At 40.0% G+C, this 27,322-nt stretch overlaps 1 protein-coding gene across 2 annotated transcripts; it reads left to right on the top strand.

Annotated features, from left to right (window-relative positions):
* Nucleotides 1-57: 57 nt before the first annotated feature.
* On the top strand, nt 58-22,218 carry DCAKD (dephospho-CoA kinase domain containing). Of its 2 annotated transcripts, none has more exons than XM_075177337.1 (5): nt 58-162; nt 2,031-2,144; nt 2,580-2,783; nt 14,830-14,917; nt 21,372-22,218. In XM_075177337.1, exons 2-5 carry the CDS (start codon nt 2,033-2,035, stop codon nt 21,652-21,654), a joined length of 687 nt encoding a protein of 228 aa, XP_075033438.1. In that variant the 5' UTR covers nt 58-162; nt 2,031-2,032; the 3' UTR covers nt 21,655-22,218. The 2 variants fall into 2 exon arrangements, with proteins under 2 accessions (XP_075033438.1, XP_075033439.1); XM_075177338.1 differs by lacking the exon at nt 58-162 and adding an exon at nt 171-214.
* Nucleotides 22,219-27,322: the final 5,104 nt, after the last annotated feature.

Here is a 27,322-nt window from a genome sequence, read left to right as displayed (position 1 = left end):
CTAGATGGGCGGAAGTAGGAGATTATACCCGGAAGTCTCATTCAGCTTGCCAGTACTAGTATCTAGCAAGGAGAGCTTCTATTTGTTTAATGTAATATTGCAGCCAATAGGAGAGCACGATGGGAGGAGGTGACTGAAGTGAGGGCTGGCATAGGGCAGGTGGTAAGTGGTCCGTGATATGGAGTAGTATAATTTAGGGGACCACTGGGGGCTGGTTATGCTGGTGATGTTTAATGCATTATTTGGATGTTTTTTGTTCTCCTTAATGTGCCTTGTCAGTCAGTGTAAAGTCACTGTACCCTTCATATCAGCGGAAATGTTTGGTTAATGGAATGACAGGTTCACATTCTGTGCGCAAACATTCAGACGAGCTATCCATGTTACAAAGCAATCTGCAGTTCTTGTACATGCCCTAGTTCTCTGTGAAATGTCAACGTTCCTATTTTAATGAAGATACAGTTATACAATTTGTATATATATATACGTCAGTATAAACTATTTTTTTATTTTATTTTAAAGATGTAATAGTAACACGTCAGGCAGAGTCCCTTAACCTCCTGACATGTTTTTGCTTTCTGGAGCAGTTTTTTTGTCAATCCCATCTTGCAATGTATTGTTTTAAAACTGGCCATTTTGAAAGGAATACTAAGAATACACGCTTTTTCTTGCATTCATATAAACGCAGCTCTCCTGACCACTGACTATTTGCAAACTGAGGTTGTACATATTCACAAATGTGAACGTTTATTGTATACATATATTACCCCTACACTGAATGAATAACTTGTAGAATAAGCAGGCAAAAATCTTTCAATGTAATAGTACTGTAATGTGTAAGCCACGGCATGCGTAAGGACAGGAATAGGGGACCTGTAATCTGGCCTATCAAAAAATGGTGTAGCCTATGTGAAAACTAATAACTCTACTACATCACTCTATAACTGGTATATGCGTTCAGTATGAACCAATATGCAATAAAGTACTTTAGGGTGATCTTTAGGCTGACTAATAGATGCGTCTGTTAAATGCACATGCTTGTTTCTATGGTAGCATACGACCTTGTTTACTTTACTCTCTAAAAGTGTAATTGGAACTTTTCACACCCTGTAAACTGACAATCTGAAGCCTGAAACCTAAAAACCAAAAATCCCTAGGCTTGCACGCCAGGCTAGTACGCAGTAGATTAAAGCAAACTTGTCCTTAGTTTAAAATCTGGCTTCCTTTACCCCCCCCCCCCCACCAATGTTTATGGTCCCGTGTTTTCAAAACTCTGCTTGACTTGTCTTTTTAAAAGGGTCACAGCAATCTATGTCATCCATTTAGTTTTCATTAAAATAAGTACGGTATATCAGAATGGAGGCATGGATGAATTTTAGCCTATACATTGTCTAAGAGGCCTATACTCTTTATTGGGCGTCTCTTATCTTTCACTCCTAAGCACCATCTACATATTTCTAGGATCTTATCATATACTCCTTATTTTTCTTAAGACTTATACATTATACTTGAAGCAATCTTAAAGGCACAATACACATTTTTAAATGACTTCTATAGGCTAATTTCTCAACATCTCCCTGTTACAATTCTGCACCCCAAATTTTTTTACGCACTAGGCTGCAGCCTATTAAGCCTATTGGAAAATCAGCCCCTGCTTCTTATCAGGTTTTCTATTTAGCAGTAGGTTAATATACTGCATGATCTGCCTGTTGTAATCCTATACTGTAATGTGATGTTTCACTTAAAATGAATGTGTGGCCCCATGTGGAACCAAGAGTCACTTGTGAGACCCCTATAAAATATGATTTTTGCCCAACAGTGACTTAGAACCTGCAGAGACTTCAGCAAGCTATAGATATCACTGCCTCGATACTGAACTGTTTATTAATGGAATGGAAAGAGAGATGGATCCTGGATCAGAATTTTGTCAGTGGACCCATAATTCTTATGGGCAACCCTAAGCATGCTTTTGTATTTGCTCATATAGTATGCTCACAGTGAAACACACTTCTGGTTGTTTCTCATCACTGCAGCAATGTTTCTGGTGGGCCTGTCGGGAGGGATTGCATCTGGTAAAAGCACCGTTGTGTCAATTCTTCGCGAACTGGGCTGTGCCGTGATTGACGCAGATGTCATTGCTAAACAGGGTATGTACGATGTCGCCTAGCCTGGTTATGGAGCACAGGTAAAATATAAAAATGACACCATTCTGCTTGGTGAGCGTTTGTTCCAAGACACAGTAAATGTTTCTGTCATTCTTAAAGTGTACCAGTGGCCTGCGCACAGTAGAGGTGGCCATTTTATAGGCTGAACCAATAGTCAGAGAATGTAGTCTATCATTCACAAGTAAATCGCAGAATAAAGTGGGCATGAATGAAGTTCTAGTTAAAACATGACACAGGTCATAGGGATTATTTTCTCCAAATTTCGTTTGGTTCTATATTAATATTTTTTTTTTATATTTTCCAATGTGAGGTACAATCAGTCAAGCTCATGCATGTATTGGTTGAAGGATGTGGGAGGTTGGCGCAGAGGATTGAGACTTTCCATCTGTTACTCACTGCTTTGCCTTTGACTTGTAGTGGTTCAGCTGGGAACCCCAGCCTACAGCCAGATTGTTTGCCATTTTGGAGATGAAGTGCTGCTAAAGAGTGGGGAGCTGGATCGAGAGAAGTTGGGAGCCATTATTTTTTCTAGCCCAGAGAAGAGAAGTCTGCTAAACTCCATCACTCACCCTTCTATACATAGAGCTATGCTGAGACAGACAATCTGGTACTTCTGCCTTGGTGAGTGGATATTAACTATACGTTTATGTTTAAAGGTATATCAACTATTGTAAAATATAGCCTTATAATAGGCATGTAATATATACAAATGCCTGTATAATGCAAAACTGATGTTAACATGTATCATCTTCCAAAAATAGCCTGTATAAATATTGAGTTCTGATGTCACTATTATAATCATTGATTTCAGGTTTATTTTCTGTGTTCAGTATCATCATCATCATCATCACCATTTATTTATATAGCGCCACTAATTCCGCAGCGCTGTACAGAGAACTCACTGACATCAGTCCCTGCCCCATTGGGGCTTACAGTCTAAATTCCCTAACACACACACACAGACAGACACATACATACATACACACAACTAGGGTCAATTTGTTAGCAGCCAATTAACCTACTGGTATGTTTTTGGAGTGTGGGAGGAAACCGGGGCACCCGGAGGAAACCCACGCAAACACGGGGAGAACATACAAACTCCATACAGATAAGGCCATGGTCGGGAATTGAACTCATGACCCCAGTGCTGCATGTGCGTTCCACTGACAGGAAGTTTTGCATTTGTAACAGAAATGCCGAACTTCCTGTATGTGGAACGCACATGCGTTCCACTGCGGGGCTGAGAGAGAGAGAGATGTCAGGACTAACGCGGGAATACAGCTGCTGCTGAACTGATTGAAGAATCAGAGCATAAAGTGAAGGACTAGTAAGTTCATTCTTCTTCTTGAATCTCAGGGGATGTTGTTGTGGATCTGTGGGGTGACACCTCTGTCACAAAGGATTACGCATTAAAAAGGAATACCCCAGGGTTGGCTACCAGCGCATCTGAATGGTTCTGTACTATGTGTTATGTTACATGTGTAACTTAATCCTTGCTTAAAATCTTTCTTGGTGCTTTGCATTAATAAACTTATGTATTCTTTACTTTCTTAAATGTGAAAATATTTTTACATTTCCATGGTACTGGAGGTGAATGATAGGCTGCAGTTAGCCTGGTAAGATGTGATCTGGTGCAGTGTGTGTTTGCTGGTTAACCCTGGTTACACACTCCAAAAGTTGGCCCAGATAAAGAGCCTGTGGGTTCCTTGTTATGGTGACAGGACCCTACATTGATTTTTGCTTTACCATTATCAGTAGCTGCTGCATTTCCCACCCTAGGCTTATACTCGAGTCAATACGTTTTCCCAGTTTTTGGTGGTAAAATTAGGTGCCTCGGCTTAAATTCGGGTCGACTTATACTCGAGTATATACGGTATCTATCTATCTATCTATCTATCTATCTATCTATCTATCTATCTATCCAGTGAGTCCTAGGGGTGTATATTATTACCTATTGCAAATTATTGTAGATAAGATAAGCCACCTTACATGTATTTACTATTTTGTGTGTTATGCTATTGAAAAATGCGTATCTAATAGCATACTTTGAAATACTGTAGATGTTGCGATCTAGTACAATGTGGGTTGAGGTGAATGCCCTGGATTGTAGTGTACATGCTAATCTACTCTCATACAAGTGTCTGTCAACGTCTACCACTCCTGTTTTTTAGATTCACATTTATATTATTACATTTATGACTAATTTTTTGTTTGTTTAAGAATTTTTTTTTTTTTTTTTAATATACAGTATATAACCAGTATTTTGAACAGTAAAAAAAAAAAAGTACGGATGTTGTTAAATATTTGCACAGAAGAAAAAAAGAAAAGGGTTTTCCCCGAAACACAAGGTATATGGTCGAGCCATACAATAAGGATGGTGTAGTACTTTAACCAAAGAACTATATAGCATATACAGTGCAAAATGCATTCATAAATACCATAATATATGAAAAACCAAAACCCTTATTTAATAAGATAAAAATGGCTAAATCTGTTTCTGTACCTGGAAGAAAAAAAAAAAAGAAACATTTTTGAATGATTGAAGCCGTCATGGCATGATGAGACTGACACGGGGGAACATAATGATATCATTTAAACCCCAGTATACAAGTGGTTCATTAAGAGTTGTATTGGAGGATCGTGTAGTAGCATTCGATAGTCATACCACATAGTTCTTTGAAAGTTGTTTTTTTTTTGGATTTGTTGGTGGAAACTAGAAAAATATGAATAAAACTTCCCCAAATTTTGAAAAACATCTGTGTTTGTCGTTCTTTATAAACCGAGGCATTATTTTTTATTTGGTGAAAAATATATTGGGTATCTCAGTTTGACTCCATCCTCGGTTCCCATGTCCATTTTCTCCAAATGGCGTCTTAGTCTAGATGGGTAATATACACCTGTTCTTGCTGGAAGTGTGTAATTAATGGGGCAAATGCAAACAGGAGACTTTGCCAATCCAGTCAGGTGCATTTGTTAAATGCCATAAATAGCGCTGATTGCTATGGGTAGCCGTTAGTCTCCATCTCTTGCAGCTCTTTTTTCCACCTCTTCCTGTTATTGCAAATTAATGAAACTGTTGAGGTCCTTATTGCATGGATTTTATCTTCACCTTCCTCTTGGGCTAAATTCTGTTGTAAAAGTTTGAGGGTTTTATATGATCACTACAATTTTTTTTTTTTTTTTTTTACTTTGTTAGAATTTTAAATTAATGGTGGTGAATACTTGTGATGTTCAGGTAAATAGATTGACTAGATAGATATGAGTATATAAATGGTGGCCACACAGGCAGGAATTAATTGTGATGTGTTGAAGAATAAAAGTGTAACATACTTACATTGGGGTTAAAAGTTGACAGCGTTCTAGAACTCTGTACAGAAATCTGTACTTCCAATTGCTGCACTGTCTGAAGCTCCAGGGAATGGATGTCAGTTGGCTGCCTGTGCTGTTTGCATTCCATAGTGATGTCCCACACTCCTAAATGCATTTCACATGGGACAATATTTGGCAACAGCAGGAAAGGGCTGCAGTACCTATTATGACAAAAGGGGCTGATTTCCGCCTACCGTTTATCAACGTTTGCTGTCTGTTCATCCACTCCCCTTGTAGTTTTTATATATTCCCCTGTGTAGGCTTTCAAAAAAACAGTAGCCAGGAGGTTCAATATGCCTGTGCAAGCATGCAGGTAGCCCCACTATTTTGTGCTGGCCTATTTTTTCCCAGCCTTTGTAGTTTTATTGTCCTCAGGTCTCCATCTTAGCTCATCTAAGCAATTCTGTTAGGGATCCGGGGAAGGATCTTGTCCCCATGGCCCTGCCTGATCCAGCCCTCTCCAAGTGCCTTAGGCAATGGCAGGCCACCACCTGTGGTTCCAAAATGAGTTGATCTGCCCTAGGAGTGTGGGAATTTCCTTCTAAAATGTACCACACATCTGCCACTATGCTTAATTGCTACAATACTTATATATTTGTTATTTTACCTCTGTGTATACATGTATATGTATACTGATTCTCTGACCCTGCAAAATCTGTGGTGCCTTATAAGTAAACCATGACAATGGTGCTGATGATGGGAGGGATAAAAGGCTGTGTCCAAGCAGGTTCAGGTGATTTTGAGTAAGCCGAGGCTGGGGATCGAAGTTCCCATCTACCTTATTCATGAGAGAATTGTGGACCGCTGCACAACAAGTGAGAGTTAGTTGCCGCTGTGCTGGTTCTTTCTGATCCTGTTGCTTGATGCAATTAGTTGCAGCGTTGGAGCATTAGACTACTGTCTTCTACACCCTTTACAAGCTCAAGTCTCAGGCGAAGCTAAAAGCTGTTAATATTACTCATTCGTTTTTTGTGTTTCCCTTATATGATTGCGTATACTTTTACTATTTAGTGGGATTCTTATGTTCGTTGCTGTGATCCCCCTGGAGGTTAATGATAAATGTACTTTATTTTTCATCAGTCTTGGCGTGTGTGACCTGAGATTCCCAGCACATGTTGGTCCCTGGTTCCCATTAAGTGGTTCAGTCAGACTAGATGAAACTGGGCTTTGGGATAGCCCTTTCCCCTACTAGAACACCCGTGCAAGCCCCATGGGGCTGTATCTGTGCGATCTCCACAAGTACCGGGGGACAGCAGGAGAATGGACATCTCTCCGCACACCTTAGGAAAGGCATAGGGGAAACCAGCAGAGAGATGCTACAGCTGGGACACAGAAAAGAGGAGAAGTTCCAGAGAAGTGTATTCAGAAGTCACATGTCGTGCACAATAACAATGCTGACAAATGTTTTGATGATAATGGATATGCATTGTTTTTTTCAAACTTCTTCAATCAACATTTGTTAAACCCGTGCATGTGACACAAGAGGAAATTGGTATCTTTTTTCAAGTCAAACCTATGTGGAAATACAAATGTAAACACTTGTTTACCGCCGCTCATTGCCTTTATAATACGCTCCCATTGAGATGAACACATTTTTAACTGCATTGATGTACATCAGTAGCGCTAAAATGAGATAAAAAGCATTGGCTTAAAAAAAACCAAACTGCACCGCAACACAGGCATAAAACACACAGGAAAATGCAATTATGTGTTTTATCATATGGAACTATGATTATTGTTTTCACAACCATTTTAAATGCACTTAATTTGCATAAGAAATGTTTATTAAACTTAGAATTTTAATGCCAATGTGTACATAGCCATACCAGAGGTAATACTAACAAGGCAGCAAGATCAGCAAAACAAAAAGTGGATGATACAAGCAAAAATGTGAGAAGGTGTAAAGGGTGCGGGGTTCTTCGGTATGTATGCTTGACTTGGGAAAAATAAAGCCTAATCTTAGCCTGGGTACACACTACAGTGTTTTCAGCGGATTATCGGGCCAATCAAACGAAAAACTACCGTTCGGCCTGATATCACATTATTGTGTATGCTCCAACGATGAACGATTATCGTTCCAAAGCATATTGTATCGTTTCATCTGATTCTTTTTTTAACTGAACTAAAAATCTTGTTCAACGATGGAACAATGTCGTTCCAATTCTGCAGTATTATATGCACTCGCGACCAGTAGTGTCCATAGATCTCTACGGAGTGTACAGAGTCACGATTTGTTTAGACGATGGTTATGAGAGATGAAGAGCACAGATCTGAAGGTAAATCGTGTAAAAAAAAAAAAAAAATGTGTTTACTATGTTCACATGAATCGGCATGCTGATCGGGACTTTCTTCTTTTTTTTTTTTTTTTTTTATCGTTGGTCAAATTGATGCAGATATCTCGCCAGGAGAAATTTTTCATAGTGTGTACCCAGTCTAATACTTTCAGTATTTCGCCATGTTTAGGTATTAGTGCACCATGACATGTTTTCACAGAAGGAGTAGATTGCTAGGCTTCTTTTTAGACCGTTAAAGCCTCCCAGGCTACAAATTGGTGTGGATAGAATTGGCGTGGCATGGCTCCCATGGCCAAAGTGGGAATTTGTGGTTTCAGCCCCAAAATGCCTAATCGTCATCTACTGACTAGTGTTTGGAGGAAGCTTTTTATTATTCATAAAGACCAGCTAGCAGAAAGTTTTTAATTTTGATTCCCAGCTGCCATGGAAATGTCCCCCATATTCCTATAGCTGTCCACTCTTGTAAACCACTCCTATATCATTGGAGGTGAGGTGGCTTGTCAATGGGTAGGCAAGTCTGCTCAAAGCAGAAAAGGTGTTTTCAATTGGAACCTTATAGATTGTAGACATTGTTGTGTTTTGATTCCGGACTAAGCTTCATTCCTTAAATTGGGTTTGCCTCCTTCCTAAAGTCGAGGCTGAGTCTACCTTGCTGACATAATGCTTTTGCTGGAGGAATGTCCAGTATTCAGAAGAGGGCAAGACAAGCTTTTCCGGGAGTTCTGGAAAGGGCTGAATACCTTTTGCATACTAGTTGGCCCATCTGGAAGAACCCTGTTTGTGACCATGCTTTGAAGGCACAAGTGGAGGGCCAAAGAGAGAAATCGGGGTACAAGATTAGTTGACATAAGATATGTTTCAAGCATGTGTGTATATTTCGAACAGTTGAGTGTGGGAGATACTGTATGGATCAGTTATATTTAATAGTGTAAATATATTTGATAAACATGGAACAATAGACGTAGGAGATGTGAGGACATGTTCTTTGAGAGATTTCTACTTATCTGAACGTAGCCGTGGAGCCCAGGATGTAGTCTGTTAACGTTATGTGATACCTCAGCTGTTATCCAGGTTTAGTTTCGGATGTTCGGTCGTGGTCCCTGGAACCGGATGGTATTTTCTTGGCCGAGCTAGAGTTAAAATGGGTGAAAAATGTTAGTATAGAGCAGTTGTAAGTCGGGTGTGGACAGCCGCAGTAGGTGGTAGGAAAAGTGGTTGGGCAAGATAGTTGGCTTAGAGGCTGGTGGCGTAGGGAGCATGGAGGTAGATGTGTAGGTACGGGAAAGATAGGTGTATAAATATGGTTAGGTGGTAAAGTCGGATAGATGCTATGTGGTTGAGTTTGGGGAGTGGTGTGTTGTAACAGGGGAGAGGCTCTTATGTACAGTGTGGGTAGGGAGAGAGCACAGTGTACAAGTGCCTAATGGGTTGGTGGAGCTAGGAGATGTGCTCACTCAGTCCTGTGTTTACAGTTGTGTTTTTAAGTAGCACTTAGGTGTTTAGAGCTTGTGAGCACACTGCAGGTAGGTAGGTAGGTAGGTAGGTAGGGAGAAGTGTGTGTTGGCGCTCGGTAGAAGTGTATCACTCGGGTGCTCCGAGAGCATTTTTTTGTTGTTGGAGGCACTGGGACGAAGATGTGGCGGAGACTGTCCCTTCGTGTTCCAGGACTGCCATTTGGGAAATGGAGCGCACAGACTTTCACTTCTTGTTCTGTTGCGGTTTTTCCATGTGTTTACTTCAGTAGTGTGTTGAGGTAGTATAGGCTCATTGGATAATGAACAATCACGTTTTGTATAGTATGACTTCATGGCTTTATATTGAGCAAAGCTAAATTTGTATGCTTACAGACCAACACAGAGATACCCCTTGTATAACTAGAGAATGTGGAGTGGTAGGTATATTCAATCTAGAGGTATTTCATACCAGCAGTTTTGACCCCGTAATATGTGTCTCCTGTAATAAAATAATGTCCTGTAAGAAAATAATGCTAAACACCAGTTCTCATTTGATCCTATTGTTTAATCCTTGGACATTCCAGGACAAAATGACAATTTGATTAATGTAATAGTCATTCTTAATTTGAAGCACTTTTTTTTCAAATTAAATTCAATATAACCCCCAGATTTTTCTGTTACAGTTTGAGCACTTTATAATTGAAAGGAAGTGATGGTAGATCGGAGCATCTGACGCTTGTTTTGGAGTACATCCTCTGCTTTTTCCACACCCCAAGTATGACCTTTTTTAAATGGCTGACACTCCCTTAATTCTTTTTCTTTTTCTTTTTTCTTTTTAAACATAGCCTGGTTCTTCTTGCACACGCGGCCACTGATTGCTGGCCTTCCAAATTAGAATCCTTAACAGAACCCAGCTGGACTCAGCCTTAGGCTAGAGACAACATGACACCTCTCTCAGGTGTTACCAGTTACCTCTAGTACTGATGACACATGCAGGGAATCACCAATCAACCAGCCACTATAAGAGTCTGCTCTGAGCTCTCCTCAGTGCCTGAGTATCACTTGTGTACAACATATATACGCCTACTCCAGGACTATACTTGGAAGTATAGCAGCTCTTATCCCCCTGACAGCAGCACACCCATACCGGCATTTCCATCTGTGGTATTTTCGGCAGAGTCATCATACCAGCTAGGTACTCTGCTGCTTTCACGGAGGGGATCAACTGCACGGGCCGTGACCTAGGTCCTCACTGAGTGAAGTCCATATCCTCATATGGGGATCCCTGGTGCAGTCCAGTGCGGGTCTTGCACTCTATTCTACAGGGTCGCTGCGATATACTCCATGGTATCCATTTGTTTACTGTCTTAACTGTGCCATTCATGTGCCTCATTAAGCGCTACCTGCTGTTCATCCAGTGCCAACACCTCTGTGTACCCTTTAGCACGCTATGCGCTGTTCAACCAGTGTGATAACACCTGTGTACCTTATTGCGTGCTATGTGCTGTTCAAACAGTATCAATACATCCATGAACCTCAATACATGTTATGCGCTATTCAACCAGTGCAAGCACCTCTGTGTACCTTATTACACGCTACCCACTGTCCAATCAGCACCAACACCTTTGTGTACTCTGTTTCATGTTACCAAACCCCCACACTTTGTGTACTCAGCTGTACCCTCAGTATTTTGTGTATTTTGCTTACCTTGTCAAACACCTCAGTGTATTCTGGTGGAACAACATCTTTCTCCATACATCTTCCGGTCTGTTTCCCCGTAGATACAAAATCCCAAGTTCTCACATTAATGCTGGGAGGGCAGAAAATCATAGAAGGAAATAACTGACAGATATAAACTCCAAAGACTCCATTTTCTGAATATTCCGATATGGTCTGTGGAGTGCCAACGATTGTAAACAGTATAGATAGTGGGATGATGTATTGGATGATACTTATTGGGATGCAAGAATGATAGTTTCAATTAACAAGCCTTTGCTATGTTTAAGACCTTGTGTCAGTACTACAGTGAATCAAGTCTTTAGAGGTAAGAAAAGGGAATATTATGGGATGATTTCTATTTATTTGAATAAATAAGTTTTGTGTTTTTCTCATTAATTTCTCCCAACAGTTATGGGCTCTAAAACTGTTTGTTTATTGTAAAGGCATTGGCATTATGATTTTTTGACACATTCTGGGTGGAAACCATTTTGCTTCCAATTTTTTACCAATTTCCCTCCTATTAACCATATAACTTCTTCCTATAACTCCAGATATTATTTTGTGTAACACCCACTTATATCTTTGTTCACCATATATGGTTCATGAGGAATAATAAATATATAAAAATAGTCTTATTGAGAAAGGATGGGAAATGTCATTCAGCCTGTAGAGACACTGACGATTTATCTCCTGTTCTGGACTTGATAATATCAAAGTCTGAAGAAGCAAAGCGGAAGATTTCTCTCTCTGTCCAAGAGATTTTAAGGCCCTATTATACAAACAATATGTCAGCCCATGCAGATAAGAACGTCCATTATAAGATGTCAGAGGTGCTTGTAGTGTGAGAACAATAGGGGACTAGTAGAGCTTGAGTGTGGGGCTATAAAACTGGAAATGGGAGACCTTTTCAAATGCAGATATTGTTGAAATTCATGGTACCAGTGCAGTTCTTTGTATCCTGTATACAAAGATAAGGTGGTCTTCAGGGGCAATGAGAATTTAAAGCCAATGTCGTGCTTTATAGAGCGTATAAAAATAATGCTGTAAATCTAGAGTAGTATCTGAGTCTTTAATGGTAGGGACTAGTGGATCATGCTGGGTGGGCATTTATAAGGAATTTACCAGCAGATCTTTAATTTAAGATGATGCTTTTATTCAATGATATGCTCACAAAACCTTTAGGATTAGTGGTCCTGAGTGTAGGAAGGTGTCACTTACAAGTAATGCAAACAGTATACTCAAATCACACAGTATCCGTAGCAAACAGAGATGAGGTGTACAGGATATCAGGAGTACCTGGAGTACAGCAGCTCAAACATACAGTAAACATAGATAGCTTAAAGACCTGATCCATGTGGATCAACAGTACAGGAAAATCCAGGTGTAATATTTTTTTTATACCAGGGACCACTCCAATGGAGTTGGAAATTGCAGGTGGATCCTGTTAGTCTTCTAATTCCATAAAAGATGTTTCGCCTGCCTCCTGTGTAGACTGAGAAATCTTCAACTGACACGTGTACAAACATCAAAGTACATAAGGGGGCGCTAATTATCTCACTTTTCAAACAAATATAATAAAAATACATTTATTTCATATATATGTGCAGATTAACAAATAAAGTCATATACAGCATATGGCATATTCGATATAAGACATGGATTTTCAACAGGATATTAAAATCACAGAGTGTTCATAGACTTATGATAATATTAGTCGTATGATATTAGTATTCTATTCCCGGTAAAGCAAAAATAACAAATCAGCATGTAATTATAAGCAATATACGGAGATGTCACAAAACATCAGTGTGACTTCATGCGTTTGTTTTTAGTAGTATATTGCCCTTTGCAGCGTGGAAGTACATAAATGCGGTATAATCGGTCACAAATATCCAGCCTATGGAATGTTAAATGAGTATATCATATGTTCCCTCGTTGTAATTGTTGTATTGTTCCACTGTTGCTGTCAATATGGCAATAAGATAACTTTAAGTCCAACCGCAGTACTTGATAGATATTAAAGGCTTTCAGTAAAAGCAGGCTTGACGTGTCTCTCGGCTATAGCCGTTTCATTAGAAGCTCAAAATTTTGAGGGGATCTGAACAACTTATACGGAGATCTGGATGTGCTGCAATCATACGGCACCACGAAAAAGACGGCTCTACACAAGAGAGTCTGTCTAGCCGTACGGCAAACCAGGTGACTAATATCTTCTAATCAGCCTATATAGACTGAGGTCCGTTAACGGGTTCGTTCAGTTTATAGAAAGTCCTGTGGGACATCGAGATACTAATTACAGTGCACTGTATGGGATTCCTAATTGAATTTACACCCTAAACGGAGAGCTATACATATATACATATATATATATATATATATATATACACGATCAGTGCGGTTGGACTTAAAGTTATCTTATTGCCATATTGACAGCAACAGTGGAACAATACAACAATCACAACGAGGGAACATATGATATACTCATTTAACATCCCATAGGCTGGATATTTGTGACCGATTATACCTCATTTATGTACTTCCACGCTGCAAAGGGCAATATACTACTAAAAACAAACGCATGAAGTCACACTGATGTTTTGTGACATCTCCGTATATTGCTTATAATTACATGCTGATTTGTTATTTTTGCTTTACCGGGAATAGAATACTAATATCATACGACTAATATAATCATAAGTCTATGAACACCCTTTTTTTTACGTGTACAAACAGTTTATCTCTAAGACAAGTGTGACTGCTTACAGTACTTGTCCTGCTATTGCAGCAGGACCAGCAGAATAAGATTAGCTCATTACTTCAGTTCTATTTTGGAGTAGTTACATTTTATTACAGTTGTATTAAATATAGCAATTTTGGATTTTATGTAACATTAATTATAAAAATTGTTATTAATTATTTAATTTATAAAAATGTCATTATTTTTAGCTAAGCCAACTCATTATGACAAGTTGTTATCATGTGTCCGTTTTCAGGAAAAAATTATGGTTTTGTACATGTCTCCCTGAAACATTTACTAAAATTTCTTTCTAGCTTACATATGTGTTTTTGAGCCATATACGTATATCCTTTAAATGCCTATATAAATGAATAACCCTTTAAAATAATACTTCTGTAATATACCTACATTTTTAGCATTGCATGATGACCATTTTCCGCCTTCCCCTCTTTTATAGAGTAACTCGCTTACTTAGGGCCTCACCAATCTCGGAAGCCTGATAGCTAATATACTATATTATATATTTTTTTTTATTTGGTGCCTTACTGTTGGGAGTCTTTTCTGTCAAAGTCAGTGGATAGACATCTTTCCTGGCTTCTAAATAGTAAAATAATGGTGCCATAATTAGCCATCTAATGGAATGTTAACATGGACCTGTCAACTACTCACTTGAAAACTGCCATCTTCCATTTTCTGGACTAAACCAATTTTCAGCCTATTACTTTGTAAGCAGTGATCTCATGGAGGTATGCCTTGGTGATTTCACTAATTCATGTTAAATTTATTGGCTACATTTTCACAAAATGGCTGCCTTCGTATTGATAAGACTGTGGGTCAACTTTAGATTGTTTCTATGGGGAAGAGATGAGGAGTGAAGTGTAAGCTGTGTTGGTGCGGGAAGGAAATCCAGTACATTATTTTTACAAGGAATGCTGCAAATTGTTTGAAATAGAATGCAGTAGACCACTTTAAAGAAAGGCAGGTTGCATGGTTGGGGCTTAACAATAAAGTACTTTTGATAGGAGTATTAGTTCTATTGTATTCTGTTGGTGTAAGTTTCTACTTGCTAACATTAAAATTTGATAATCCCACAGGGTATAGATACGTGATCCTTGACATCCCATTGCTGTTTGAATCCAGGAACCTGACACGCTACATGAAACACACCGTACTTGTTTACTGGTAAGAGAACACAGTAGATTAGAACAGAGCAGTACTTTAACTTGTGTTCTTAGCCATCAAGAATGCATACAATGCCTCTCCCCAAACCCCCTTCCTCCTGTCCACACACCAAATGTAGTGACTTTTTGTTTATTTTTATTTTATTCTTATACATAGAGGAATAAACCTGGTTAACTAAATTTTTCCTTGTTGATTTGAAATGCTTGGCTCCTGTTTCATTCACTATTTACTTATTAGTGTCATGTGTTTCCTAGTTGTACTACTCTCCAGGGCCGTAACTAGGGCTGTGCGACAGGGGCGACCGCCCAGGGCGCAAGGCTGAAGGGGGGCACAATTTAGGAATATTTTAGGTTCATTTGGTTAAAATTGAGGGCTAGGGGGGCACCATTTGTCTTTCTTTCCCCAGGCGCTAGAATTCTAAGTTACGGCTCTGCTGCTCTCTACGACTTGTCTAGGTGTACATCCGCACAGAGACATGACATTCTCTTCTGTTGTTAAACATGTGTTCCCACCAGAAAGGGAAGAAGGAGCAGAGAAGGTGAAACCAGCATGCACGTTTAGTTTACAGTACAACAAAATAATAACAAGGGAAGTTTTCTCTACACATTGCCAAAAGAAGAGAAAGGTATTACAATTTGTTTCATATTAGGGCAGAGCCAGGGAAAAGGTAGTTTATAAATCAATTGTTGAGCAGGGTAATTAGTCATGGAGTCCAGATATTTTCAAATTTGCCTGGATATCCTGCCAATAGAATACATTTTGAAATGGAAGAGATTGGTTCATTATTTTTCTTAATTGCTGAAGATCAGGAGTCATCTGACCCTTCTAATGTAGTACTATAGATTTCCGTACATAGAGTAGGCTATAAGATCATGGTGTAGGCATACAACCATATTTTTTTCTGCAGCAATGACTTTGAATGAAACAATTTAGCTGCATCCAGTCACATGACTGTGTAATATGGTTAATATTTAAATTCTACATCTATTTGAATTTTTGTTGATTTTCAGGGATTAAATCCTTTTGATCATGGTGTTTAATAGAGACAATTTGTGTGCTTAAACTCATTGGCAAGATTTTTTCCAGAATTTTCACATAAGTGTTTAAAGATCAGTTGTATGTACGATGCACACAAGGAAACCTCTTTATCTGGTTTGGGTAATACCTATAAGGTCTTCTTCCAGGGGTTCAGGCAAAGTTCCACTTTTTATTTGAGTTTGTATGTTCTCCCAGTGTTAGCGTGTGTTTCCTCCGGGTGCTCCCGTTTCCTCCCACACTCCAAAAACATACAAGTAGTTTAATTGGCTGCTTTCAAATTGACCTTAGTCTTTGTGTGTGTGTGTGTGTGTGTGTTTGGGAATTTAGACTGTAAGCTCCAATGGGGCAGGAACTGATGTGAGTTCTCTGTCCAGCGCTGCGGAATTAGTGGTGATATATAAATAGCTGATGATGATTGCGGAATTGTATACCTCCAGCAATGTAGGGACCATGCTCTCACCGCCTACTCTATGTACTTCTGTACTACAATTGGAAGACCGACGGTGGCTGCGGATTTTATATTGGGAAAGGAGGCAATCCCAGTTTACACCGCTTCTGCAGAAGTATTGGCCTCTGAGTATAACGTACGTTTCGTGACAGGCAGGATGAAGCACCCTTTGTAAATCTTTTTGAATACCAAAGGGGTGATTCTTATTTGTGGTAGTAGAAATGTAATTGTGTGCAAATTGGGCACAGATTTGTGCAGGGTCAACAATGGTTTTCACCCTTCTGAACTTGGATTACTATGCTCAAAAATAATCTATTGTATTGCCTATAACTATTACAGCATTCTTTCCTGTAATAAAACACATTTTCAGTTTAAATTGTTTGCCAACTGTTATAATCTTCCCCATTTTTGGAAACGGCACAATTTTGTTCAGCTTTAGAGAGACCGAGCTCTGGATCTTTCTTTATTTTTATTTTTACCAATTTTAACATGATTAGACCCTATTTAAACAACAAACTGACCCCAGTTACAAGCCATGTAAACAGCCCATACTAGTAGTGGGGAGGCATTATTTGCATTAGACTAAGATCGTTATCTACAGCTTTTGACTCCAAAACATCGCTCACCTACTTTAGCCAAGTAGTGTTTACTCTCCATTCCCTGTCACTCCGAGAATGGTAAGAGTGATGGAGATGCCCCGTGAAGATATTCCACTGCTGTAGCTCTGGTGAGTAAATTGGGTATTACCAGGACATAATCAGTTCTGCAAAGGAATGTGTAGGAAGCAGAATCAGGGATAAACCCATGTTTGTGAATATCTCTATGCCTCAACTAATACCATTGAGGCAATAGTAACTAGAGTCCCAGGGAAGGAGCACCATATGGCCTTAATCTGTCATGGTGTTTGTTGAAAATATTATTAAAGTCACAACTAGTAGAGCATGGAACTCTGTCCCTATTGAAAATATATTTAACAATACATCATTGTCAAATGGAGGAGGAACATAAACGTTAATTAAAAGATTCTGCAGTCCCCCAAGAGGATATTTAAGGAGGATATATCTGCTTTTTGGATCAATGTAACAAGTATGCAATTCCACATCAGCCGAATTACAATGGGCATGATAGCAATTTCCAATCCATGTCCTCCTTCGTGCCAAAGCCACTTACCCAAACAATGTCTCTTGTAGCAGTATAATATAAGGGGATAGCTTGTAAGATAAGCAAATACTAGACATTTTTTTATTATTATTATCATTGAGTCTCTTCACATTCCAGGAAATTATTTTAAGATGAGCTGCCACATTGAATAATGATGCAAATGCATAGATAATAACTGTATATATGAGATATCTTGGGCCTGTGAAATTTGCTGCATAATTATTGCTGATAATGCATTTGGGGTTGGGGAGTATTGTGGAACAGGAAAAAAGGATAGACCTTCAGGGAGAACAAACTTTTCACACTCTGTATTTTCTACCCAAACTATGTTTCGCTGGGGCAAATTTAGGATGTTCAGACAGATTTAAGGATGGAAGGGGGGCACATATGTAAACTCTAAATCGCTGTGTATAATTAAAGCTGCCCTTTTTATGTGCTTATTTGTAGGCACTATTTCCGTTACATGCAGTTGCAGCATGGCCTGAATATGTAGTCTGGACCTTCACTCCTTAATTTGAATCATAGCAGCTAGGTAGATACATAATGACAAATTATTTTTATGTTTTTCACAAATTAACCATTAATTGGCGTCCATAGGTGAAGAAAATAAAACCTCGACTGCTATACGTAGTTAAGCAGGATATGCAGTTGAGCGATCCAGAGCATACTGTGGAGCCACTGACGCACATCAGCATATGATCTTCTGGGACTTCCATGGAGAAGTCTGGATAGATGGATATAATCGTGCTGTTAGCGGCTGAGAGGGTGTGCCAGATGATGGTAGTAGTACAGTGCGCCACTTCACTAGCAAAACAGGATAAGAAGGTATCTGCTTCATACAGGGAAAGCAGCCACTTCTCAGAAAAAACAGCCCACCGTGTTTACTCGTTCTAGAAAATCCACAACCTCAAGGGTTATTTCAGCACAGCCTGTTATCCAGATCCTCTGCCTTGGATAAGCAAGGTTTAGGCTGCTTCTGGATATGACAGACAACATTAGTAATATTATTCGACTACTTGGTTTCAGATATAGACCTTTCTGCATCAACTGTGCTATTCCTGAGTTTGTCAAGATCATGCCATAGCGTGTAAGCAGTGCCTTCATAATATCTGCACATTCCAGCTCAGATTCCGTCCCAGGCCCCATGCAATGATCCCCTATAGCTGGCACTGTATCTTGGCCGCTCTTCCTCGTATTCTTCGTAAACTTGTCACGTCAGCACTTTCGGATCAATAAGAGGTTCACAAACATATGTGGGCATCAGAAAGTTACATTGCAAGGGGTAACCAAGATTAATTGGCTGCATGCAGAGCAGTGGCATGTGTCTACATTGCTCACGTCACATGACCCCCTTACTTCAGTGTTTATTACTGAATTGAACAGGCATCACACAGCCAATTTGGTGCTTTCATTTAATACAGTAAAGTACACTACATAATTTCCACTACGCTGTACTTTTATCATCTTTGGGATGATAAAAGTACTACACGTATCAATGGTTCTATTACTCGAGGATGACAAAAAAATAAAATATGGGGATACATAGCATTTGTTTACTCATGTTACATCACCTGACCTACCAATTCCCTGCTGATGTAAGCTATAGTTCTTGACAACATGATGTATTTAATAATATATTCTGCACTACTATCAGGTCTTAGGCATGTTGATTGTCATTTGTATTCAATTTATATTTTGTGTATTCTCACAAAAAGGGGAATTCTTGACTTTTTTCTACATTTATGTGTTTTTGTGTTTTGGGAAAGTAGAGGCAATCTATGAAGCGTAAACTAGTTGTGGAGCATGGCAATATCCTCATCGGTGGTGCTTTGCACAGGTGTGCCTAAATTTCCACCAAACTGCATGGTTTTGCAGAGTATTATGGTGGCATTTGCAGCAGCCTTTGGGAAGCACTGGGCACAGACATGGTGTTCCTTGCTATGGAGTTTTGCACAATGCAGTTTTGAGATTTGAAATGCAGTAGCAAAGAGGGCTCCCTTTTCATGTGCAATTCTTGCTGTGTCATTTCACAAAAGCACTTGAATTTTGCACCACCTCTGAAGTAGCAAAGATCAGATCTTGTCTTATACTTTTAATTGGACACATTTGATGCGTATCAAAGGAGCGGAGAGAAGGCATGTACCATGAAGTGCGCTGGGCAGACCATCTAAGTGTCCCAGTTTAAAACCATCCTTTTGCTGTGCTCATCCAGTGATCATCATATATGAGGTCCATCGTGTACAATCACACTTTGCTGAGACACATGCTGGCAGTCCTTTTTGATCCTTGACCTTTCTCAATCTTCCCTTTTCCATCACTCCCTGTCCTCCTCCTCCCCATCTCCTTTTCATCTGTGATTCCTGCTATAGTCTAAACTCACATAATTGGCTTGCACACAGCATATTTTTTTTTTTTTGCTGGTTGCTTTCTCTTTTTTTATGGCATTTTGAACATATAAAATAAGGTATTTTATTTATTTTGGCCCTGTATAGGCTTTTTTATTGCGTATTTATTACTTTTTTTTTTTGATACTTTGAATATATTGGTGCTGGTTTGTTATGCTGCATGTCATGACAGTTAGGAAGTGGCCCATGTAGTATGTAACAATAGGAGTTCGAGCTCTGCAGCCCATAGTGTGCATTTATATACTTACATTGGAGTCCGGCTGTAGAACTGTATATCCACATCCAATACAGATAGGCATACTAGGCATCAGATGCGGCTCTGTATATTAGACCAGGCACCAGATGTGGCTCTGCTTCTACTTAGGGGGGCATATATATGCAGCATCTACTAGGGAAGGGGGGATATGTCTATATTTGAATCATGGACATTGCATGTCTTTTGATCAATACTAAGAGATGAGTAGAGCGTATTACCCATTGTACTGCAAGCATTTGTACAAGTTTCTCCTTGCTTTTATTTGCATTCATTAAATATTTGTAGTCAGCAATGTCTGGTGCAGCTCACTGGTTAGCATTGGATACATTAATTACCTTAATTGATTATTTGCTCTTGGGAACTGCAAACTTTTTATTGTGGAGGATTTTATCTATCCAGTGAAGATTTAATACTCTGGTGTGAAAGCATTGAATAGCATGATCGTTTACATAGTTATTTTGAAATTTGTTTCAAAATATCAGTATATAAGTTTGTCAGGATGTATATATTATAGTATGGTGTTAGTAAGTGTGTGTATATATTATACACACATTGCATTTAAGTTTAACTTTTTATAAAAAATTTTTTTTTTTTTTTTTCATTTTGGATGAAATTGCCTTTTAAGACATGAGGCTCCAACGAGTGGTGTTTTCAGAGAAAAAATGCAAAAGTTGTAAATACGAAGTAGCTGAATCTGAAGAGCCAGTAGGCAGGACTGTGTAGTGACCTTTTTATCTTTTGCTGTCGTGCACATTCCTATAATGCTATAGAAGAAAAAAAAAAAAAAGTACAATCTTATTTCAAAAACCAGAATGGTAGTGTTCACGTGTGTAGTTACACAGCAGACAAATATACACACTTCTACACAACCAATGTTTCCCAGTTCATAAATGACCCCAGCTGAGTTTCTGAGTAGCAAAATGATGGTTAAACATACGAAAGCAAAAATTATTTGAGGATACAATGCTCAATAAGAGTCTGTGGCTGAAAATGTCTGAAGGATCAGATCCAAGTATTGTAACAAATTCTGTTTGCTTTCAATTTCTTATCAAACTAGTTTGGACAGTTGCTTCTCTGGGTATCTTATTTTTCTTACCAAAAGATTACAGTTATTATTTCAAGATTTTCCTGTCCACTATTTTGTAGTGACCCCCAAACTCAAGTGGAAAGGTTGATTCGGAGAAGTGGTCTCTCCCGGGAGGAAGTCCTGAAACGCTTGGCTGCTCAGCTCCCCATTGATAGCAAGCTGCCGCTTGCTGATCATGTCATCGATAATTCTGGTGACAGAGAGAGTACGAGGCGGCAGGTTCTGCAACTACATGCTCGACTGGAGTCCTCACTAGGCTACCTTCCCGCTCGAATTGCGGCCGTGACAGTAGCCGTTGGGCTAGTGACCTTGATGTGGGGACTTTTGCGACGTTTGTGCTAGTGATGATCATCCAGGCAACATCAGCTTCACCTAATGACCTGACTGTTTTCATGCCTTGAAATAGATTTTAACAGCTTTTAACAATGTTTTATTTTTTTTCTAGTTAACCTATAATTTTGTGGAAGGCAATTAAGATTGCTGCATTAGTTTAAATTCTGCCTCCGATATTGCATTGCTCCCTCTGCTGGATATTTTGCTGAAATAGGCAAGGAGGATTCGCTATGTAAATACTCATGTTAATATCACTTTAAATAGAATCACGTCCTATGTTTTTTGTTTGTAAATGGAAAAGAAATTGAAACATAATTTGCAAGTTGATGGAAAATGTTGACCACCATGTATCAATAAGTTATCACTCTCCATTTTCCTCTTATTCAAAAAGCAATTTTTTTAACAAACTAATAAAAGCTATTATTTAATTGTTATTGCATTCTAAAATACTCTGGGATACTTAAATGAGCTTTATTTTACTGGGATTTTTATTTTACAATTGGAATTGTGAAGTGTGGACTGGAATATTTACTCTATGATGCAAGGATTAAAATTAACTTTTTAAAAAAATAAAAAAACGTGACCGTGTTTTATTACTGTTTTGTTGAATACTTGCTGACCTTTTTACATAAAACATTGCAGGTGCAGTTTATTCCTTAGTCAAACTTACAATTTTTAATATTTGGTATCTGTAGCACTAAAGATTCTCTAATGATGGTTATATCCCATTTGTAAAGCGCTACGGAATTTGCTGGCTAATTGTAAATAAATGTTGATAATGATGATATACCAAAAATAAATATGAGCGGGTGTTTAGGGCCAAGACCACATTGTGACATGTTGTGCCTCTTTCTATGTGAATTTGTACCTCTTTATACAGGAACACATAAAGACTTTGCGTGTGACAATGCCGTTGTCAGCAGGGGTCCACAATTTTGCTCATTCTAATGGAAGGACCTGGGTGGGTGAATGTACTCTTAGGCTGGGTGCACACTATATGGAAAATTTATCCTGATGCCACTTTTACAAACAACTGAAAAAAAAAAATTTTTTTACGATCAGCTTGCAAATTCATGTGTACATACTATACATGTTTTAAAAGTTGTGGAGGAAAACCTGGGACAGAGAGGAGGTCCAGGCTGTGCAGAAACATCTGATGAAGTTTATAAAGACAGGCCGGGTGCCCGGAAAGCGAGACTGTGTTGCGTGCCTCATGGCTGAATCATCCATACTAAAAGATCAGAACTGGTCGGGGGTGACATTCTACATAAAGAACTGCATAACAGAAATAACCCGCACATGGAGTATGTTAACCGCAATGAGCCTGAAGTAGCCCTGGCCATGCATTTCCCCAAGCACTCGAAAGAAAGGTGCGTGAACTTGGCACATCTTCGCAATAGGGGCAACTTGGCACACAACGTTGGGGTACGGAATACAGGACATGGCGTTCTAGTCCTGTGCAAACTTCCAGGCAAACAAATGGATGCCGAAGGCTTCATGCACTGTGCAGCCTGCCAAGGCTTGTTTGCAAGGAAATACCTGTGATGACACTTAAAGAGATGTAAGCTAAACCAAGAGGGAAACAAGCCCACACCTGGCAAAAACTGAGTCCAGTTACTGTGCGCCTTTGCTCCGCCTGTTCCACCTGTCATCATTAGTGGCTTTTGGAAGCTCTTGAGTGATATGAACTAGGATGAAGTCTTACTCGTAGTCAAAAATGACTGATGCAGAACGGGCAGCATCTCTTCAGCCAGGTCTGTTCAGATGTTGGAAGGCACGAGTACATCAATCGGAAGCTTAGAGAAATGGTCAGGCTACTGCTACAGGCCAGAAGAGCTACCCCTTTGGAGAGGATGGAATACTTTGCCACCCCATTGAACTATATGCATGTAGTAGACACTGTGAAGCTGGTAGCTGGCATTGATGAGGAGACGGGTACATTTAAGACGCCCTCACTGGCACCCAAGGTAGGGCACGTGCTGCAAAATATAGCGAGGATTGTGAAGTGCTGAGCCATGATGGATTGCTGCACTGCTGCTTTTGAAAAACACACAAAACTTCAGGGGGATATGAAGTGAGATGGAACGAGTTGATCTCATCGGCTGCCTTGAAAACTGTTAAGACCTCCAAGTGGAACATGCCTCAGCTCTTACCTTTCACGGAAGCTGTGAAAAAGATGCACTTGTACCTCAATGAGAAGCTGCAAGAATACTGACGTGGACTATCCACCGAGCCTATGGCTTACCACTGGGCACTGCTTGCAAAAGTCACCCTGGCACAGGTGATCTTGTTCAATTGAAGAAGGGATGGGGGAAGTTTCCAAAATGTTGCTGACTACCTTCTCCTCAAGAGACTCTTCAGATCTCCACGAAGATGTGGCCTTAGCACTTACCGATGTTGAGAGGAAAATATGCCGGCACTTCACTCGCATTGAAATCTGAGGAAAACAAGGGAGAAAAGTCCCTATCTTGCCGACACCAGCCATGCAAGCTGCAATGGAACTTCTCGCAGAACTGGATCAGTTGGCAGACTTCCTTGGGCACGACATCAGGGTGCACCAGCAGTATTCCTGCCTCCCAGAAGGTACCCTCCAACTCGCCAAGATCAGCAAACTGTTAATGGCTCTCGAGAGTGGAAGTCTGTCCAAATTCAGAGGCAAGAATTTGGACAAGATACACATTGATTCGGACGGTAAGTAAGAAATTTGGTGTCTGATATATGCTTTTGAATTTTACCTCGGTCATTTACATATCTGTTGCTTTTCAGAACCGGTCCAGCTACTAAGCGACATGTTGGATGATCAGCAATCCCCCATGACAGAGGCACAAGAGGTCAAGCGTTCAGTCGACACTTCCATGTCAGAAGAGAGGCAGTGTGTGGACCTGTGGCTTTCACAGGTAGGTGTAGCACACAATTTCGCTAGGCAAAAGAACTTTGCTTTCTCTGTATGTTGCAGAGGTGTAGAGGAAAACCTGGGACAGAGAGGAGGTCCAGGCTGTGCAGAAACATCTGATGAAGTTTATAAAGACAGGCCGGGTGCCCGGAAAGCGAGACTGTGTTGCGTGCCTCATGGCTGAATCATCCATACTAAAAGATCAGAACTGGTCGGGGGTGACATTCTACATAAAGAACTGCAAAACAGAGGGATCAAACTTGTTGAAATAATGCGCAGTAGTTGAACAGGGCTGTAACCTCCATGGCTAGGTCTCGGTGTAAGCGGGCATGTGGATGGCCAAAATACATGAAACTTTGCCCACCATTGTTATTGTTTATTAATTTATGGATGCGGGAATGTTGATGTCCTCATACAGTCAAAATACATGACACTTTCCCCATCTTGCAGTCCGTGTCAGTACTTTATGCAAAGTCAAAGTGTAAATCTCCTATGATAACTGATGACAAATCGCACCTACACATACCCATATGGTTATTCTGTTGACAGGGCATTAGGAAAGGGGTGTCCCTATATGCCATGTTCCAGACAAGGGTCCTTATGATGTAATAAAAACAAGTGTGTGCTAGAGAATTTAGACTGTAAGCTCTATTGGGGCGGGGACTGATCTGAGTGAGTTTTCTGTACAGCGGAATTAGTGGCTCTATGTAAATAGATGATGATTATGATGTACACTATATGGACAAAACCATTTGGCCACAATCGGAGCCATTGCCAGAGGTGTATAAAATCAAGCACCGAGCCATGCAGTCTCCATTTCCAAACATTTGTGATATAGAATGGGTAGTTCTGAAGAGCTCAGTGACTTCAAGCGTGGTTCTGTGATCGGATGCCACCTTTGCAATAAGCCAGTTCGTGAAATTTCATCCCTGCTGGATATTCCACGGTGAACTGTACGTGATAGTATTAGAAAGTGGAAGCATTTATTAACCACAGCAACTCAGCCACGAACCAGATGACCATGTAAAATCACACAGCGGGGTCAATGACTGCTAAGGCGCATGGTGCGTAAAAGTTGCCAACGCCCTGCTGATTCCATAGCTGTGTAGTGATGAATTGCGCTTCTCTGGCAGTCAGATGGGCGAGTCTGGGTTTGGCAGAATGGGAGAATGTTACCAGGCTGACTGCATTATGCCAACTGTTAAGTTTGGTGGAGGAGGCATAATGCTATGGGGCTATTTTTCAGGGTTTGGGCTAGGACCCTTATCTCCAGTGAAGGGCAGTCTTAATGCTTCAGCATACAAAGTCATTTTGAACCATGCTCTGCTTCCAAGTTTGTGGCAACATTTTTGGGAAGGCCCTTTACTGTTCCAATATGACTGTGCCCCAGTGCACAAAGCAAGGACTACAAAGACATGGTTTGATGAGTTCGGTATTATTTATTTATAAGGTGCCACAGATTCTGTAGCGCCGGATACAGAAGCAAGTAACAAATAAATGAGGTAATACATGTCAGCAGCACAGATGAGTGTGAGTAATGCTATGGGGACTCGCACAGAGTGCATCAAAAAACGTAACTGGATGTACGAGGGACAGGAGACAGACGTGGGACAATAGGTAGAGAGGACCCTTCCCGAGAGGGCTTACATTCTAAAGGGAGGGTTGGTGAGAGACAGTAGGACCAACTGGGAGAAAATATTTAGATGGCAGACAAGGAAGAAGAGGTGATGGATATAATGGTTAGGAAGTGGTAGGATAGGTGAGCTTGAAAAGGTGAGTTTTGAGTAAGCATTTGAAGGACTGAAGGTTGGGGTGAAAGAACTTAACTGGACCGCACAGAGCCCTGACCTCAACTCCATTGAACACCTTTGGGATGAACTGGAACAGAGATTGCGGTCCAGGCCTTCTCGTCCAACATCAGTGACTTCATAACTGCTCTACAGAATGAATGGGCACAAATTCCAACAGAAGCTGTCCAACATCTTGTGGAAAGCCTTCCAAGAAGAGTGGAAGCTGTTATCACTGCAAAAGGGGGACCAACTCCATATTAAAGTATATGTATTTGAATACAATGTCATTACAGTCCTTGTTGGTGTAATGGTCAGGCGTCCGAATACTTTTGTCCATATAGTGTATTTAAGACATGAATGAGACGCAGAAAATTTATATTTTAGGAGCACATACAAAAAACAAGGGGAGACAAAATTGAAAAAAATAAATGCAGACTTGCAAACACAGGGTAGGAAGTTTAATGAAAATTTACAGTCTTGTATGAAAAGGAAGGAGCTGAGACATGAGTTGTAAGTGTAACGCAGAGTGAAGTTTGAATCAATCGTGAAGGCGAACCAATATGAGTAGTATTAGGTAGAAGTAGTTCTAAAAAAGAGTTGAGTTTTGTGATAGTGTTTAAAGACTTGAAGGTTGGAGAAACTGATTGGGCAAAGCAGGAAATGTCATAAGTGGGTAGCAAAGCAGAAGGGAAAGTGTGCAGTGGTTATCAGAGGCAAGGCACCAGTCATAGATACAAGAGAGGTGAGTATGACATTTGAGATGTATGAATGTGTGGTGGTGTTGAGGGCTTTGATCCAGGTACTGCAGTGCAGTGGGGAAGTTGAGGCTCCTTTGTTGCCCCCCTGGCTGGGGTAATGAAGTAGACAGCCACTGCTGCTTGGACACATGGTCTGTTTGGCCAAGTTGGTCCAGCAGCAGAACAGCGATAGTGCATCCATGCCACAAATTTATTCAGGCTGTTCTGGGGGGCAAAGGGTGGTCATACCAAATACT

Source organism: Mixophyes fleayi, chromosome 6, assembly GCF_038048845.1.
Source record: "Mixophyes fleayi isolate aMixFle1 chromosome 6, aMixFle1.hap1, whole genome shotgun sequence".
Taxonomy (NCBI): Eukaryota; Metazoa; Chordata; class Amphibia; order Anura; family Limnodynastidae; genus Mixophyes; species Mixophyes fleayi.
The sequence above is the reverse complement of the archived record's forward strand: the minus strand, read 5'-3'. Positions and strand labels throughout refer to the sequence as shown.